Source organism: Pipistrellus kuhlii, unplaced genomic scaffold (genome assembly GCF_014108245.1).
Source record: "Pipistrellus kuhlii isolate mPipKuh1 unplaced genomic scaffold, mPipKuh1.p scaffold_m20_p_10, whole genome shotgun sequence".
Classification (NCBI taxonomy): Eukaryota; Metazoa; Chordata; class Mammalia; order Chiroptera; family Vespertilionidae; genus Pipistrellus; species Pipistrellus kuhlii.
Window position 1 is genome coordinate 18,930,044 of NW_023425405.1, and position 17,455 is coordinate 18,947,498.

General features: G+C 47.9%; 1 protein-coding gene across 1 annotated transcript in view; it reads right to left on the minus strand.

Moving 5' to 3' along the window:
- The window catches only part of KIAA1549 (KIAA1549 ortholog), a 118,175-nt gene extending 110,119 nt beyond the window's left edge, over positions 1 to 8,056 (minus strand). Inside the window, exon 1 of the mRNA XM_045577198.1 lies at positions 7,820 to 8,056. Within this exon, the coding sequence (XP_045433154.1) occupies positions 7,820 to 7,970 (151 nt within the window). The 5' untranslated portion in view covers positions 7,971 to 8,056. The remainder of the gene's footprint in view (positions 1 to 7,819) is intronic.
- Positions 8,057 to 17,455: the final 9,399 nt, after the last annotated feature.

Sequence of the window (17,455 nt, forward strand, 5' to 3'; positions counted from 1 at the left end):
AATCAGGGCAGGTCTAGAAAACCATTTTGTTCTGCAGGATCTCACTGTCCCTAGCTTGCTCTCTCTCTCTCTCTCTCTCTTTCACACACACACACACACACACACCACGTCCACACACTCTTCTATCGCTCCTTCACTCTCTCACATATTCTCCTCCTACCCTACCCCACCCCGGCCTTCCTGCCAGTCGCCATCTTCTCTCCCCCAAACCATTTTTTCTAAAGTTGCCTGGTCAATAGGGCTCTTGTACACAATTCACGTAGATTCAGTAAATCCCAAAGGCAGGTGTATCTCAAGGTCCCTGAGGAGCCCTAACCGGGTTAGAGCGTCGGTCTGCGGACTGAAAGGTCCCAGGTTCGATTCCGGTCAAGGGCATGTACATTGGTTGCAGGCACATCCCCAGTGGGGGGGAGAGGGGGGGTGCAGGAGGCAGCTGGTCGGTGCTCCTCTCTCATCGATGTTTCTAGCTCTCTCTCTCTCTCCCTTCCTCTCTGTAAAAAAAATCAATAAAAAATATTTTTTTAAAAAAGGTCCCTGAAGATCTGGACTGGCTCCAGAGTAGTCTGGGCTGACTCAGGCCCCAGCAAGCCAACACCACTCACTCCCAGAAGGTTAGAACGGGAGGCATTACCTCTTAGCTCAGTGCTTCTCAAACTTCAAGAGCGTGTGTGTGTGTGTGTGTGTGTGTGTGTGTGTGTGTGTGAGAGAGAGAGAGAGAGAGAGAGAGAGAGAGGGAGGGAGGGAGAGAGATCACCTGAGGGCCTTATGAAATGCGGATTCTGAAGGTCTGGGGCGGGGCCTGAGATTCTGCATTTCTATAAGAGAGAGAGAGAGAGAGAGAGAGAGAGAGAGAGAGAGAGAGAGAGAGAGAGATCACCTGAGGGCCTTATGAAACGCAGATTCTGAAGGTCTGGGGCGGGGCCTGAGATTCTGCATTTCTATAACAAGCTCCCAGATGGCGATGCTGCTGCAGTGTCACGCTTTGAGTGACAAGGTGAGATCTTCACCAATGAGGAGCAGCAATGCCTGAGGCTGCAGGCCACAGCAGTAGCCTACCTAGAGCATTACCAAGCCAGATTGGGGCGGTGGGGGGGAGGTGGGGAGGGGGGGAGAGACAAAGAGGAAGACTGAGAGCAAAGTCAGAGTCCTGGGGGTGTGGCTGCAGGAGGGGAGAGGAGAGGAGGGTGTATGAGAAAGAAGGATTGAATGCAATGCTGAGCAAACTGCTTTCTGCAGGTCCCTGGACTAGGACAGCTATAGGACAGTGAGATGGCAACACTCACAAACATTCATTGGACAATTACAACCTATAATATAAGCATCATGTTTCAAGGGGGTCGGCAGGTGGGCTTGAAATGGAAGAGCTGAAGGAGACCTCAGAGATCATCAGAGCGACCCATCTTACACCGAATGAAGAAACCCGGGAGGAGGTAGCTTGCCCACACACACACACAGCCAGTTATCAGCCAATTAGCAGCAGAAAAGCGCACAGGCGGGTTTGCCAGCTCACAGTTCCATGTGCTTTCCAGCAAATGCTGCCGCCTGGGTGTGTGTGAAGGAGAAATCCTGTCACCGGTGCCGATGAAAGGTGGGTGTCCACAGCCTGGCAACAAGTTAGATCAGTTAGAGCAGCCTCTTCCTATCTGGGAAAATCAACCTAGTGAGAATATAATTACAGTAATTAGCTGGCTGCCTCCAGCACCCCGGGCACTGGGAGAAAACCTGTGGCTCCCAGGTCCCAGGAGACAGCCAGGCTGGCTTCTGTGTTCGGATTAAGTGAGGTATTTCCTGACAAAGACTGCAAACAGCTGTTCCCAAGGGAACGGGCGTGAGAATTTGAAATGAAGTCCTCTATGTCCTTTGACTCGAAACCCAAAGAAAACCAAGCAAACTATTGAATAGATAGAAAAAAAAAAAATGTGACGATCTTAAATCAACTGTTCTAACAGTAGGAAGACAACGGCAATATTTTTAAGTGCTCATTCCCCCAAAATGCTATGAAATTTTCAGCTCCTGGATTTTATAGTATCTGGATCAGTAGTTCCAAAGTTTAAAGTGCCTTAAAATCTGCCCTGAACTTGTTAAAACTGAGACTCCCAGAGACCTAAGTTCTTCACAAGCAACCTCCCTGCCCCATCCTCATGTTATTGATGCAGAAGGTGGAGGGGTCACACTTTTGAAACATTTATCTTACTTTTTATTTAAAGGACACTAATCCACTCAAAAAGTATCTATATACAGCCAGGACCGGTTTGGCTCAATGGATAGAGCGTCGGCTTGGGGACTGAAGGGTCCCGGGTTCGATTCCAGTCAAGGGCATGTACCTTGGTTGCGGGCATATCCCCAGTAGGGGGTGTGCAAGAGGCAGCCGATCGATGACTCTCTCTCATCGATGTTTCTAACTCTCTATCTCTCTCCCTTCCTCTCTATACAAAATCAATAAAATATATTTTTTTTTTAAAAAGTATCTATATACAATGAGTGGCCAGATTATTATGATCTCTGAATGAATAACAATCTGGCCACTCAGAGTGTGAGTGTGTGTATCAGAGACCCAGCACATGAATTCATGTATGGGTGGGGTCCAGCCAGTCTGGCCAGGGGGAGGGGACATGGGCAGCTGGCCAGCCTGCCTGCTGGTTGAACTCCTGATCGAACTCCTGGTGGAGGGGACAATTTGCATATTAGCCTTTTATTATATAGGATATACACTGAGTGGCCATATTATCATGCGTTCAGAGATCAGAATAATCTGGCCACTCAGTGTATATAAAACCCTAATATGCAAATAGACGGAATGGCAGAAAAACTGAACCAATTGCTATGACGTGTGCTGACCACCAGGGGGTGCGTGTGGAATATGGCAAGCATTGGCAGCAGGTAGCAGAGCATGGAACATGGTGGGCGTTGGCCATGGCAGGTTGGTGGAGCAAGTGAGCAGGGGCGCCAGACCAAGGCAGGGCACTGGTCACTGTCATCCAGGCGAACCTCTGATGGTTACTGAAAATTCTTTGCTCCTGTGTGCCAGTCTCACCTGGCGCCTGCACCTGCTGCTGGCACCAGACCACCTCTCACACCCACTGCCGGGGCCCAGCGCTAGTCCCGATCGCTTGGTGCCATCAGTGGGTACAGCGACAGCTGCTGGCCCTGATCACCCCTGAGGGCTTTTCTACCTCCCCCTGCTCCTAAGGGGTGATAGGGGCAGCAGCCGCTGCTTGCAGCCCCTGCTGGCACCAGCCCCAATCTCTCCGTTCAAGTGGGATCAGCCCTGTCAGCGTGTGGGAGCGGCGGTGGTGGAAACAGGGCTGCTGACAGACAGGGAACCTGGAGCCTCGGCGGGAGGGGCCGGGTGGGGGCACAAGGATGGGCCAAGACCCGCCCCTGTGCCCACCTCAGCCTCACGACCCTTTCAAGGTGCACGAATTCGTGCACTGGGCCCCTAGTAACAAATATTCGCCTTGAAACAGTTAATAAAATAGCACATCAGGTAAGATAAAAATGTATCCTACCATAAGTATAAATGAAATGGAAAAAAATACAAAAAGAAAAGCAAAATGGCCAATTTTGCTAAACAAAAGAATCAAAAACTTCTAAATTTCAAAATTATATTAAAAAATTATATTAAAAAATTTCTAAAACTCCATTAGAAGGGGAAACAGTTAACACACAGGACAAAAATGGTTGCTATCCGTATACAGAAAGGTTTAAAAATGTAATTTCAGCCCTAACAGGTTTGGCTCAGTGGACAGAGCTTCAGCCTGCAGACCAAAGGGTCTGGGGTTCAATTCCAGTTAAGGGCACATTCCCAGGTTGTGGATTCAATCCCCAGTAGGGGGCTTGCAGGAGGCAGCCAATCAATGATTCTTTCTAATCATTGATGTTTCTATCTCTCTCTCTCTCCCTTTCCCTTCCTCTCTGAAATCAATAAAATATATTTAATAAATAAATAAATATGTAATTCCACAAGTAAATATGTAATTACATGTTTAAATATGTAATTCTCTGAGCAAAAATATTTTTAAAAATAATGGAAAAACAAGTACAAAATAAACAAAAAATATTCAATTCTTAAGTAATAAGAAATTAAAACAATGTACTTATTTATCACGGATTTTTAAAATAATATTCAATCGTGGTGATGATGTGAATCAGGCTACCACATAAACTGCTAGGCTTTATTTCAGCATTGTAGCTTCATAAAAAATTGTTGTTCACTCAACAGCCACTTACCGAGCACCTGTAAGGCACGCATCACACTGACCAACACATGCAAAGATCCAGCCTGGTGGGCCTTAGATTTATGTTACATCCTAATTCCCTTCTAGAAATGTAGACTTAAAAAAAAAAAAAAAAAAAAAAAAAAAAAAAAAAAACCCACAAAGAAATATAGACAATTACTATTAGCACATAGCTATTCATCACAGCATTGTTTATAACAGCCAAAAAATGCTGGAAATAGTAAATGAATAATTAAGTAATTATTAGAATGGAAAATTGTGAATAAGGAAATGCTTAAGTCAATTATTAAGTGGGAAAAAAAAGTAAATACATTAAGTCAATTATTAAGTGGAGAAAAAGTAAATTCAATTTTTTTTTTTTAATGTTAACAAAGAAAAGGCAAAACTATTTTCAGTGTTATCTGTGGGTTGTAGGAGTGTGGGCACCTGTTTTCTCTACCTTCCAGTAATTTCTAAATTGCAAAATAATTTGCAAAGTTATCAGTTTCACAATAACTATTTTGAGAAAGACTTATCCCTGAATTCGATGAAAGAAACGTTCACGATTCTTTCCTTTTACATTGTGGATGTAGAAGCTCCTAAAAAGCACAATATTCAAAAGCAAGCCCAAAGTATTACAAATGGTTTCCACCAACAGTGCACAGTCAAGACCAAACGTATGTTTCAACAAACCAAAAGGGCACACTCAGAATGCTGAATGAAATGGAAATAGGCCAGACATCGATAAAACATAGACATTTAAACAGAGACTGAAATTAGGAGACCCACTGGAAGGCGGACTCCCCTTCACAGAAGTTAACAAAGAAAGAGAAACCTCCTGGAGGAGGAGGTAGTTTTCCGAGCCACGGGAGGGAGGGGCTGGTGTCGCACCTGGGAAATCCAAATCAGGATCAAGACGCACCATTTCCTGCCTAATCCCACTTACTCTTCAGAAAGAGAACCGCCATGCCAGAGCTCAGCAAAGCCTCCTCCCTCCCCACTCTGAGGGGGAAAATACAACACTCGGGACTCACAGCCAGAGAGAGGGTCCTCATGGCACAGAGAGGAGACCAGGACCCAACAACTGAAATGCAATCTTGCTTGTGCACAGCTTTGCGTTTCCAATTGGATCCTTGAGGACAGCTGCTTCCTAGTCTATGACCCGGTCTGGAAGCAGCTGCGCCAAACAGGAGAGGCCAAGGCACAGGCGAGTGGAAGGAGGAAGTCTCTGCTCCCGCACTGTCAGCTCTGGAGTGGACACAGCATTCATTCCATGTCTCCAGGCTGAACACAGGCACACCAAGGAGACACTGCAGCTTTGGCCGGGGTCAAACCACCCTAATAAGGCAAGTCCTAAGCTTTTTGCTGCTGGAGGGTCTTGCCTTCAGTTTGTAAAAAAATATATATATATACACGCAACACCTGTGAAGTGCAATAAAACGGGGGCCTGGATTTGCATTGGGGGTTGAGGGGAAACGGGAATGGACTTCTAACGAAGAGAAAGTTATGGAGGGACCGAACAAACAGCTCCACTATGGACATCAGACTGATTAGTAGGGGTGTCGAACTCAATCAGAGAAGGGGCCAAAATCTAAAATCCAGCCTAAATCGCGGGCTGAATGGTTTACTGAACAGTCATAAACTGTCATTGTGATGGAAACGCAGCGGAGTGCAGTGATGACAGCGCGGTGCGGGCCACATTGCAAGGCCTGGCGGGACGGATTTGGCCCGCGGGCCTTGTGTTTGACACATGTGGATTAGAGAATCACTGACGCTCTCCACATCCACGAAATATCCATTTGGCCACAGGCGCCTGGGGAAGCTGCACGGAGGTGACCTGCGTGGAGTTTGGAGTCAAACTCATCTAAATGCCAGCAGCCTTAGTTTCCTCATCTGTAAAAGGGGGACCATGGTGCCTAACCCACAAGGAGATTGGGTCTTGTGAATAAAATACAGCACCAGGCACACAGGCAGCGCTCGGTAAATGGAAATCATTAGTCTGCCTGCCCCGCAGCTGATGAATCCGTTAGTATGAGATGGGCTTCCTTGTTGACTCAAAACAGGGGCAGTCTTCATGAACATCTCTTCTCCCAGAAAGCCGGGTCTCCGGTCCTCTCCGGGCACACGGACACACGGGGCGGAGCCTGCAGGGAGCAGGGCTGAGACCTGAGGTGCGGTGTTAGGCACGGCTGTTCGCACCCTGGGTATCCGGCTGGGGAGAGCCCCGGTTTGTCATCCAGGCTCTGGTGTGGCTCTCTGCGGCAGGTTCCACTCGCTGCGGGAAATCTTTATGGAGACCTCAGGTGCGGACGGGTCTGCGGGTCAGGGCGGCAGGGTGACTGACAGGTGATGACTCCTCACAAAGTGACCTTGAGCAAGTCACTTCTCAGGTCAGCTTCCTCCTTAGTGAAAGGAGCGGTTCCCTCCTCGGATCCCCGAAGTCTCTTCCTGGGCTTCTACTGGACCATCGCCTACGCGGTGCTGCTGATGGCTCTAACGGTGAGGTCCTGGGGACACCTCCAAACGTGTCCCGTTCTCTTTCAAAGCCACCTGGCCATCTTTCAGGAGAAGGGAGGACTTGGCGACGCTCCCGTGGCTTTCTGTCCCTGCTCCATGCCCACCCAGGGCTGCTCATGCCACCTTCCCTTCTCTGCCCACAAAGTGGTCAGGGGTGAGTGCCCCGGGGGGCAACCACGGGCTCAGAGCCTGTCAGCTCAGGGATGGTTTCCAGGCCATCCCATGTGTGCGCTCAGGATGGACAAATAAACATTTCAGAAGAGCAATACGAATTAAACCATTTCCTCAACAACAAAACCCGCCCACACGCTCCTTCATAAATCATGCCTCTTAATTCCATGCTGACGAGCCGTCAGTAAACTGCATCTATTATATGTAAAAAAATAAAATAAAATAAAACAACCCTGACTCCTTTCATGCCCTGACACTCGGAAATCACAATGTTTCCACGCTCTATTGTACTAATGCCTTTGCAGAAGTAAAAGCCATAGCTAGTTCCCTGGAAAGACCCCGCGGCCAGGGCGCTTTCCAAGAGATGTTCTTTGAATGTTCTTTGTGTCCTGGTGCACGGAGGGACATCACACCGCCAGGATCCCCGTATCTGAGAGACGCAGGGCTCCTCTGAGTAATGCAACACCGTTATAAAGCACACACACACACACACACACCCAGGGTCCCCCTCCTGCCTGACAATAAAGTGCTCCCTCACATCTGATACACCACCTTGACACAGCCACGCACGCAAACGATCCCACTGCCTGAATTTTGCAGAGAAAAAAGGAAAAGGCACATTCGGGAGACGAAGCCACCAGACCCGCCTCAGCCCCGAGGATATAACAGGATTAGCTTTGCAGATCCTGAGCAAGATTGGCCACCATCCGCCGGCTCTCTCCCTTTCTTTCCCTCCCCGTGCCTTGGGCTGCTGGGCCCAGGAAGAATGGAAGAGAATCTCCATCCAGGAGGGCGAGGGAGGGAGCGGTGGAGGAGAATAAAAGCGTCTGGGCGGGGAAAGCAGGATTTTGAAAATAGCAGCAAGAAAAGGAGACAGGGTGGCGGCGGCGGCCCGGGGTCCCCGCGGCGCTTACCTGGGGCGCACGAGGCGGGCCGGGCGAGCAGCAGCAGCCAGAGGCCGGGCAGCAGCAGCCCCGGGCGGCGGCGGCGGCGGCGGCGGGCGGAAGGCCCGTGGCCGCTCGGCCCGGGGACCAGCGCGACCCCGGCGCGGGGCTGCCGGTCCATGGCCGCGCCTTGCCCCCGGCACAGTCCCGACCGGCGCCGGCCCGGCCCCGCGGCTGGGCGCTCCGGCCCGGGAGGCGGCGGCGGCGGCGGCGGCGGCGGCGGCGGCGGCGGGGACGGGGCGCCGCGCACCGGCGCGCAGGGAGGCCGGCGAGGCGGGGGCGGGCCGGGCCGGAACCGCGGACGGACAGGGGCCGCCAGCCGCACGCCCGCCCGCGCTCCGCCCCCTCCGGAGCCTGGAGCTCCAGCCGCTGCCCGGCAACGCGCCCGGCGCGGGGCGGCGAGCACCCCCTCCCGGCCGGCCCGGCGCCTGCTGCGGGCCGCGGGGCGCGAGTGCGCGGGGCTGCGCGGCGCGGGGGCCGGTCCTTCCCCCCGGACCCGCCTCCCGGAGGGGGCGCGGGAGGACGCGGAGGCCTGGGCCGGGCGGGGAGCCGGCGCCTCCAGGACCCGCACGCCACACCGGCCCCGCCGCCGCCGGGGGGCCCCGCGTGTCCCGCCCCCGGGGGCGCCCGGAGCGAGGGAGGGAGGGAGGGAGGCCCGCCCGGAGGGGTCGGAGCCGGAAACCTAACAGCCCGGCGCGGCGGTTTCTCCCTCCTTCTCCTTCTCCTCCTCCTCCTCCCCCGGCGCCCGACTCCGCGCTGCTCGGTGGCGTGCGGGGCGGCAGGTGGGAGCGGGCGCCGGCGCTGGCGGACAGCCTCCGGGGCTGCCGAGGGGACAAAGCAGAAGGGAGGTCCGGCTCGCCCTCCAGGAGCCCGCCGGGCGGTGGAGGGGCTGAGAAAAGCGCGCAGCTTGACCCATCCTTTCTCCAGTCTTGGGGTTCTGCCTCCTGGAAGCCCGCACAGCTCGCACGTAGTAGGCCTTCAGAAAGCTCCCGTTGAACAGAATTGAAGGGGAACTGCACTCACCCAGACCCTTTTAGGGAAAGCAGCGCTCGTGGGAGGTGGAGAGAATGTTGGAGGATGAGCGTTTGGGAAAGGAGAGCGAAGAAGGGAGCTGGCGTTCGGCAAGTACCTGCCATGGGCCTGGCACCTAACTCGGAGGATGGTGGCTTCAAGGTCTTGCCACGTGGAATTGGCAGTTTTGCACCATTGCGTCCTGTTGCAGTGCACTAGGCAGGGTGCTAAAGGTGCGAGGTGGGCACACTACCTTCCTTCCTGGGAAGCTAAGGTGGGCAGTACAAAATGGGAATCATCTGCATTGACCAAAGGATCCTGGCTATTTCCCCTAGGAGACCCAGCCTGGCAGCTCACCGGTCTAGCCCTCTGAGTAAGGCTGGGGCATTCTGTGAGCACCTATCTGTGCCTCTCAGGGAAGAGAACTGAGAATAGAGGTTAAGCATAGCTTTGGTTGATGTTCCTAATGTGTCCTTTATTATTATGCCTCGGCATCATAAACAGTCCCAGTTCTCAGCAACTGATCTCCTCTGACCCCCCACCATGTACAGACAGCTTTGCAGACCTTGCCTCCAGCTCATACACTGCAGGTGAGGAACCGTGTTTTGAAAATTAAATAACTACAAACAGGCTATAGTGGGTATGTTCTAGGCCGATATCTCACCTGACAAAGATCAACTTAGATCTTCTTTACTGGGCCCATTTGCCTTTTTGCCTCTAAGATAACATATCTATGAGATGTCTAGGTAACTTGTAACTTCTCTTTTTCTGGAGCCCCTGGGGCAGGACCAAATGTGGTGGGCGCCAGGACGGATGCCTCAAATTCCTTCTTTATCATGTTAATTGTTCCTGCATTCACCTAAGTATGTGTCATCATTATACTTTTTTTAAAATATATTTTATTTATTTTTTACAGAGAGAAAGAGAGAGGGATAGAGAGTTGGAAACATCAATGAGAAACATCCATCAGCTGCCTCTTGCACACCCCCTACTGGGGATGTGCCCGCAACCAAGGTACATGCCCTTGACAGGAATTGAACCTGCGACCTTTCAGTCCACAGACTGACTGACTCTCTATCCACTGAGCCAAACCGGTTTTGGCTATCATATCCAATCCCAGGGGTTTTCCCACCGCTTTGCTTTCTTCCACTTCCTTAATCCATCACCAGTGAATTTCATGTAATCCACCTATGTCCCTCCTTTGATTGCAGTGTATAAATATAAATGTAACCCGCCATTCTTCGGAGCATTATCTCAATTCATTGAGGTTCTGCTTCCCGGCATATGTCCATAGTTTGGCTCAAATAAACTCACAAAAATTCTTTACAGGTTTTAATGTGTGTGTGTGTTTTGTTTTGTTTTTCATTAACAGGATTAATATAAAGAGAATCAAACTCAAGGACACAGAGAGCAGAGTGGTGGTCTTCTGGGACTAAGGAGTGGGGGACATGGGAGGATGTTGGTGAAAGGGTACAGACTTCCAGTTCTAAGATGAATAAGTTCTGGGGATCTAAAGTACAGCACGGTGACTACAGTGAACAATACTGTGTTATATACTGGAACATTGCTATGAGGATAGAGTTTTAAAAATATATATATTTTATTGAATTTTTACAGAGAGGAAGAGAAAGGGATAGAGAGTTAGAAACATCGATGAGAGAGAATCATCGATCAGCTGCCTCTTGCACACCCCCTATTGAGAATGTGCCTGCAACCAACGTACATGCCCTTGACCGGAATCGAACCTGGGACCTTTCAGTCCGCAGACTGACGCTCTACCCACTGAACCATACCGGTTTTGGCAGAGGGTAGAGTTTTAAAGATCTCACCGTGACAACAACATGGTAATTATATGAGGTAATTATATGGTAATTATATGAGGTGAAGGAGGTGTCAACCAACCTTATTGTGTCAAATATATACACGTATCAAATCATAACACTGGACGCCGTAAGCTTACACAACGTTGTATGTCAATTACATCACAATAAAGCTAGAAGAAGGGTAAGAACCGTCAAGCTAGAAGTTGAGCCAACGTTTCTACTAAAAGTGATGACAGTAGTAGACAGAGAGATAAGGTAAGCAGGAATAGAATAAAGACTCGAATATCTAACTAAAGGTCTCAACTTAAATTTGGAGGCAATGGGGTACATTAACAATTTTTTGAGATATTATTAGAACTAAGCACAAGAAGGATTACTCTATTAACAATATATAAGGTGATTTGGAGAGAAAAAAGACTGCAAGTAGAGAGACCGATTTGGACAGGATCTTCACAGTGCATGCCTAAAGTAACATTTTTTACCATTAGACAGACAGAACTTTTTAAAAATTGATAATACCCATTTGTGCCAGAGTGTGGGGAAATAGGCATTTTTCTCTTGTACTGGTAGAGGTATAAACTGGTATAGCCATTTTAGAGGACAATTGGCCTTATATTGAAATTTAAAATCAGCACACTATCTGGTACAGAAAATTCCACTTCAAAATATATATATGTATATATATGCTTTTGCTTTTGCTTTCTTTCTCCTTTTTTTTTTTTTTTTTTTTTTTTTTTTTTTTTTAGTCAGGCTCACTTCAGATAGGTAGATTCAGTCCCATAATTCAATCAGATAAAATTTACTTTTTTAAAAAGTGTACAGTTCAATGAGTTTTGATAAATGTGTGAAGTCCTGTAACCACCACCATATTCAAGATATAGAGCTTTGATTTTTGCCCACAAGTTCCCCTGTGCCAGCTTGCAGCCTAGTCCCATGCCCCTCCCCCAATCTTTGGCCACCACTGGTCTTATTTCTGTTTCTATAGCTTTGTCTTTCCCAGTTTCATATAAATGGAATCATACAGCACGTATTCCTTTGTGTCTGGTTTCTTTTACTTAGCACAATGTCTTTGAGATTCACCCAAGTTGTTGCATGTATCAGTAACTTGTTCCTTCCTATTGCTAACTAGAATTCCATTGAATGGATATACCATAGTTTGTTTATCCACTGGGAAAAAAAATAGTGTGTGGAGAGAATTTGGAGAGTAAATATATGAAGAGAAATGTTCACTTTAATGAAGAGGAATGCCCTATGTCAAACATGTGAAACTCGCGGAACACAACAAATATTTTTGTGGCCCAGCCAATATAATGTTTTGATAAAAATTTCATAACTTGCCCTGGCAGGTTTGGCTCAGTGGATAGAGAGTCAGCCTGCAGACTCAGGGGTCCCAGGTCCAATTTCAGTCAAGAGCATGTACCTTGGTTATGGGCACATCCCCAGTAGGGAGTGTGCAGGAGGCAGCTTATCGATGTTTCTCTTTTATTGATGTTTTTAACTCTCTGTCCCTCTCCCTTCCTCTCTGTAAAAAATCAATAAAATGTTTTGTTTTTTAATTTTGTAACTTAATGTTTACCATATCCTGTATACATTATTAATAATGAACTACAATGTTCGCTGATTAATCATTTTGCATTCATTTCTCTTACGCGCCTTACACATAGGCGCACTATTTCTCTCCACTAATACTAGCAGCGAATATTTTAACAGCCGATTGCCATGTCATTAGTTTTGGACTGACTTGTTTGGTGTGCACAACAGAAACTATTTTGCTTTTGGAAAACAAGAAAAATAGGTTTCTTTGCATTACATTCATTACTTTGGGTAGTTATTCAGTGTCTGGTAAGTTAATGTTCAAGAAAAAATATTAATTTTTATTAAAATGTTCTATTTTATGTTAATGATTACTCATTTATTTCAGCCCTTTTTATTCAGCATGTATCCATCAAAATAAACCTACGTTTCTATGAAAATTAAAGCTTTTGTTTTTTTGAGGCCTACTTAAACTTAAACCTTGTTTATTTGGCCCATGTTGGCCTTTGAGTTTGATATGCTTGCCCTATATATTAATACATCTGATTATGGTACTATTACATCTGATTAATACAACTGATATTATTTGAATTTTTAACACAAGAACATACAAACTTTATATTTAATTTTTTTTTTTTTTTAATAAAAACTGTGAAACCCTGGCTGATCTGGCTCAGTGAATAAAGTGTCAGCTTGTGGACTGTAGTATCCCCGGTTCAATTCATTTCAAGGGCACATACCTCGTTGCAGGCTCAATCGCTAGCAAGTCAGGGTGTGTGCAGGAGGCAACCAACTGATGTGTCTCTCACACATCAGTGTTTCTCTCCGGGTGTGTCTCCCCATCCCTTCTACTCTCTCTAAAAAGACCAATGGACAAACTATCCTCAGGTAAGTGTTGTACCGAGATTCCGTGATCCCCAAAGACCAGCAGGGAGCCAAGTCCGATGCAGTTAACAAGAGAGCCTCTTCCACGTTAACATGGGCTCTCTCCCACTCACGCCGACAGCGTGGTGGACGAGAGCGCGAATTCGAGAAGTCCAGGGGTTTTACGCCGGTGGTGATGTCACTGCTTTGGCTGACCCTGATTGGTTGGGAGAGGGCTAGGGTCCAGTTACACAAAATGGAGGGTAGCTCCGCCCTGCCCCCCAGCGGAGTCAGGGTTCTAGCCAGGAGTTCGCCTCGCCCTGCTCTGCCCTCTCAGTGAGGATTAACCAAAAAATAATAAATAAAAATAAAAACTGTGGGGCCCTGGCCAGGTGGCTCAGTTGGGTGGAGCATCATTCCCTACACCAAAAGGTTTCAGGTTTGATTCCTGGTCAGGACACTTGTCTGGGTTTCAGGTTCAGTCCTGATCAGGGTGTGTGTGTATGGGAGGCAACCCATCAATGTTTCTCTCCCTCCCTCTCTCTCTAAAATCAATAAAAACATGTCCTCGGGTGATGAATGAATGAATGAATGAATGAATACAAAAATATTGTGGGCTTGAAAATAGAAGAGACACATTCCAGTTGTTAAATCAACTGGTGAAATATTAGTAGAGACAAGAATATAAAGTGGTTCAGAGGTTTTGAGGCCACATAGGCAAGGCTAAAGGGAAGTCCGCTGGAGAGGCCGGGGAGGAGGAAAGAAGCATTTGGTACTGAAGGCGTTGGCTGTGAGGAGATGGGCCAGCACAGGAAGCGATGTGAACGCAGCAGCGGGTGGTGGAGGTGAGGCTCAGGCTGGGGAGAGGAGACAGGTCGGGCTAAAAGAACAGATCAGGAAGTCATTTGCACAGAGTGATTAGCTGAAGCTGTGAGAGTGGATGACTGTGTCTGGGAAGAGAGGAGAAAGTAGAAGAAGGCTGAGAACAGGCCCATGAGAAAGGCCTTCGTTTTGGAAAAGCTGAAGAGGGCGATAAAAGAGGCAGAGAAAGCTGAGGAGCACAAGATGTCCCTAATGGGTCGGGAGGAAAGTCTCAGAAAGGCCTTGGGGGGAAATCTCTTTGGACTTGATAGGTAGTCATTAAAAAGAGACCTTCTGTTGAAATGGGGGAGGCAGGAGAGGAAAATAACATGAAAAAAAGAATGAGCAGCCGAAACCGGTTTGGCTCAGTGGATAGAGCGTCAGCCTGTGGACTGAAAGGTCCCAGGTTCGATTCTGGTCAAGGGCATGTTCTTTGGTTGTGGGCACATCCCCAGTGGGGGGTGTGCAGGAGGCAGCTGATTGATGTTTCTCTCTCATCAATGTTTCTGGCTCTTTGTCCCTCTCCCTTCCTCTCTGAAAAAATCAATAAAATATATATATTTTTTAAAAGACTAAAAAATTCCTGCAGACAGAAGAGAAGGTGTCTGAAGACAATGAAAGACTGAAATGCAAGGCAGGGATAATAGTTAGAATAAATACGCGGAGCTAAGAGGAACTGGGATCAAGAGTAACGTGTCATTCTTTTGAAACGCCAGAGCCAGCAATACAATGTCCAGGGCAGGGAGAGTGGCCTAATGACATTATGTTACAGCCACAAGGAAGAATGTTATGCTTCCGTTACAGTAACTGGAAAAACACAGGGCGTGTTCGGGTTATAATGTTAAGCGGGGGACAGAGACTAAATATAAAATGGTTTATGAGCTGATATAAAACAATACGTATGATTAGAAAGGAATTGTGCAATGTTTTAAAATGTTGTATTAAGATCAGGGGATTGTTACCAGAAGGGGGGCCTGGCCCTGAACGGGTCTGCCTAGAGCCGGCTGGTAGCGTGTTGGTTCTTGACTTGGTGCAGGAAAAATTTCTCAGCACGAGTCCAGGTGAATTTTAGAAGACGTTTATTAAAGCCGGGGAGGACGAAACAAGCAGGTCAGGGCAAATGAGCTTAGATGGTCTGCTTAGACTCCCCGAGAAGTCAGAGAAAAAGGGGCCTTGCCGAGGCTGATTTGGCTCAGTGGATAGAGCATCGGCCTGTGGACTGGAGGGTCCCAGGTTCGATTCCGGTCAAGGGCATATACTTTGGTTGCAGGCACATCCCTGGTGGGGGGTGTGCAGGAGGCAGCTCGTCAATGTTTCTCTCTCATCGATGTTTCTAGCTCTCTGTCCTTCTCCCTTCCTCTCTGTAAAAAATCAATAAAATAAAAAACTATTTAAAAAAAAAAGGGGGGGGGGCCTTGCAGACAGATTCAGTGGGTTTGCCCAAAAGGAACTGCCTCTGCCCATGGCTGTCCTGGTGCAAGTGCTGGAGGGAGGCCCTTAGAGTTTAGGAGATACGTGCCTGTGAGCAAAGAAGTGGGGGAGGGGCGTGCATGAATGCATGCATGCATGCATGTTCTTGGGAGAGAGCGCGTGCCCTGGGACCTTCCTTTTAGAGGGGTTTTTAAAGCTGGGTGTTTAGGTCTTAGAGGAGGACCGGTAGAATATTCATCAGCTTTATGCTGGTGTAGGAGAATGAAATTTATTCTCCTAACTTCATCTGTCCTTGGGTGTGGCTGGCAAACGGCACTAATTGGGTTTGTTCTCCGTCTCCCTGAGGCGGGTGATGTAAGCTGTTTACCCTCTGGTTGGAGGGCAGAAGTGCTAGCCATTCACTCTGAAGTGTCCCTGGGTTGGGGAAGATAGGATGTACCCGGTGGCTGCAAACTGCTGCTTCACTGTCTGCCTCAGTTTCCCTCTTCTGCTTGTCCTGGCTCACTAGTGTGGCTGTGTTGATTCCCATGCTAGCCTGTTTCAGGATTGTGAGCATTCTGACCTTTACTGTTGTTATCTTTGTCTTTTCAATTAGAAAATGCCTAGAAGGCAATGCCTTCCTCCGAGAGAAGAAAGTCAGAGGATGATTGGTCGGGATGGAGATGTTAGGTGGTCTCTACATGATTTCTCCCTCAGCACAGTTCAACGGCAGGATGTGGTCTATAAACATGAAAATAAAAAAATAAATAAATAAGGAAACAAATCAGACTGAGCAGCAGGAGGTAGGAAGGTTTCACAGACTGCGTGAGGCTTAAGAGGGGTCTTAGACAATGGGAACAACCGTTAAAGGAAGTGCAGATGAGAGGGTACTGCAGAGAAATGAAAGGTAGAAAGGCAAGTTAGAAAACTGAAAAGGCAAGAAGGTGGAAATGAACAGAATGTGCCCCTTGCCGAATATGAGGACTTGGGGACAACAGACCAAATAGGTAGGTTAAGGCCAGATTGCAATAAGCAAAGAGTATAGACCCGCCATGGTCTAAACAAAATCAGCTTAACTCAATCCCAGGGAAGACTTCTTGCTTATCAAAGGGGAAGCCAGTGGTGAAAGAGACGGCCTCAACACGCCATGACCGCAGATACGATGTTTAAAACCAAGATCCTTGTCTTGGATGGAATGGGCTGGAAATGTCTGTCCCTCTTGCACAGAGTCGTAATGATACAGGCAAAGAAGAATGTTCTTAAGGCAGGTTCCGGACCTCATCTCTCTGTCTGTTGTACTTTTCTGTAGGTGTTTTTCTCTTTCCTCATCCAGCACAGAAAGAGAGCGGGTCTGGTTCTTGAGTAGAGGAGCTGGGGATTGAGAAATAAAGAAAGAAAGCAGACACGAAGATAGAAGGAAAAAGCTGGGAGCCGGGTGGGACTGCCATCCTCTCTGATGGAGGGTCAGGGACCCAGAGCTGACACAGCGTGTTTATTTATATTCCAAATACCAAGGGGGTTTCACCAAAAACTTAGGATCAAAGGAGCTTGGGTGGGCCCAGGTCCTATTCATTCCCTCATTCCTCGTGCTAGACGGGATTTACCGTATTTTTCGGACCATAAGACGCACTTTTTCCCCCCCAGAAGTGGGGGGAAAAGTCCCTGCGTCTTATGGTCCAAATATAGCCTACACATATACTTTAAAAAAAAAGTTTTTTTACTTGCCTGGCTCTGTGTGGTCTCTGTGTGCTTGCCCAGCTCTAAAATGGTTCTAAATGCTGCTGTTTACTTTACAGGGTTGATTACATGTGTTTATGACTGTGATGTTGGGTTTTAATGCACATAAAATATTTTAGGACACTATTTGTTTCAGAATCTTTTTTTCTTCATTTCCCTTCTCTAAAAACTGGTGCGTCTTATGGTCCGGAGCGTCTTATGGTCCGAAAAATACGGTACATATCAAAGCACACTTCCCGACACCTGGGCTGAAATGAAGGCCACGCTGATAACACTCTTGCCTTTTTGGCAAAGCGTGTTCCCAGGGCATGTCTATGTCACCTTGGGTTCAGCTGTCAATAATTTAAAGAATGCCCATATGCCTTCC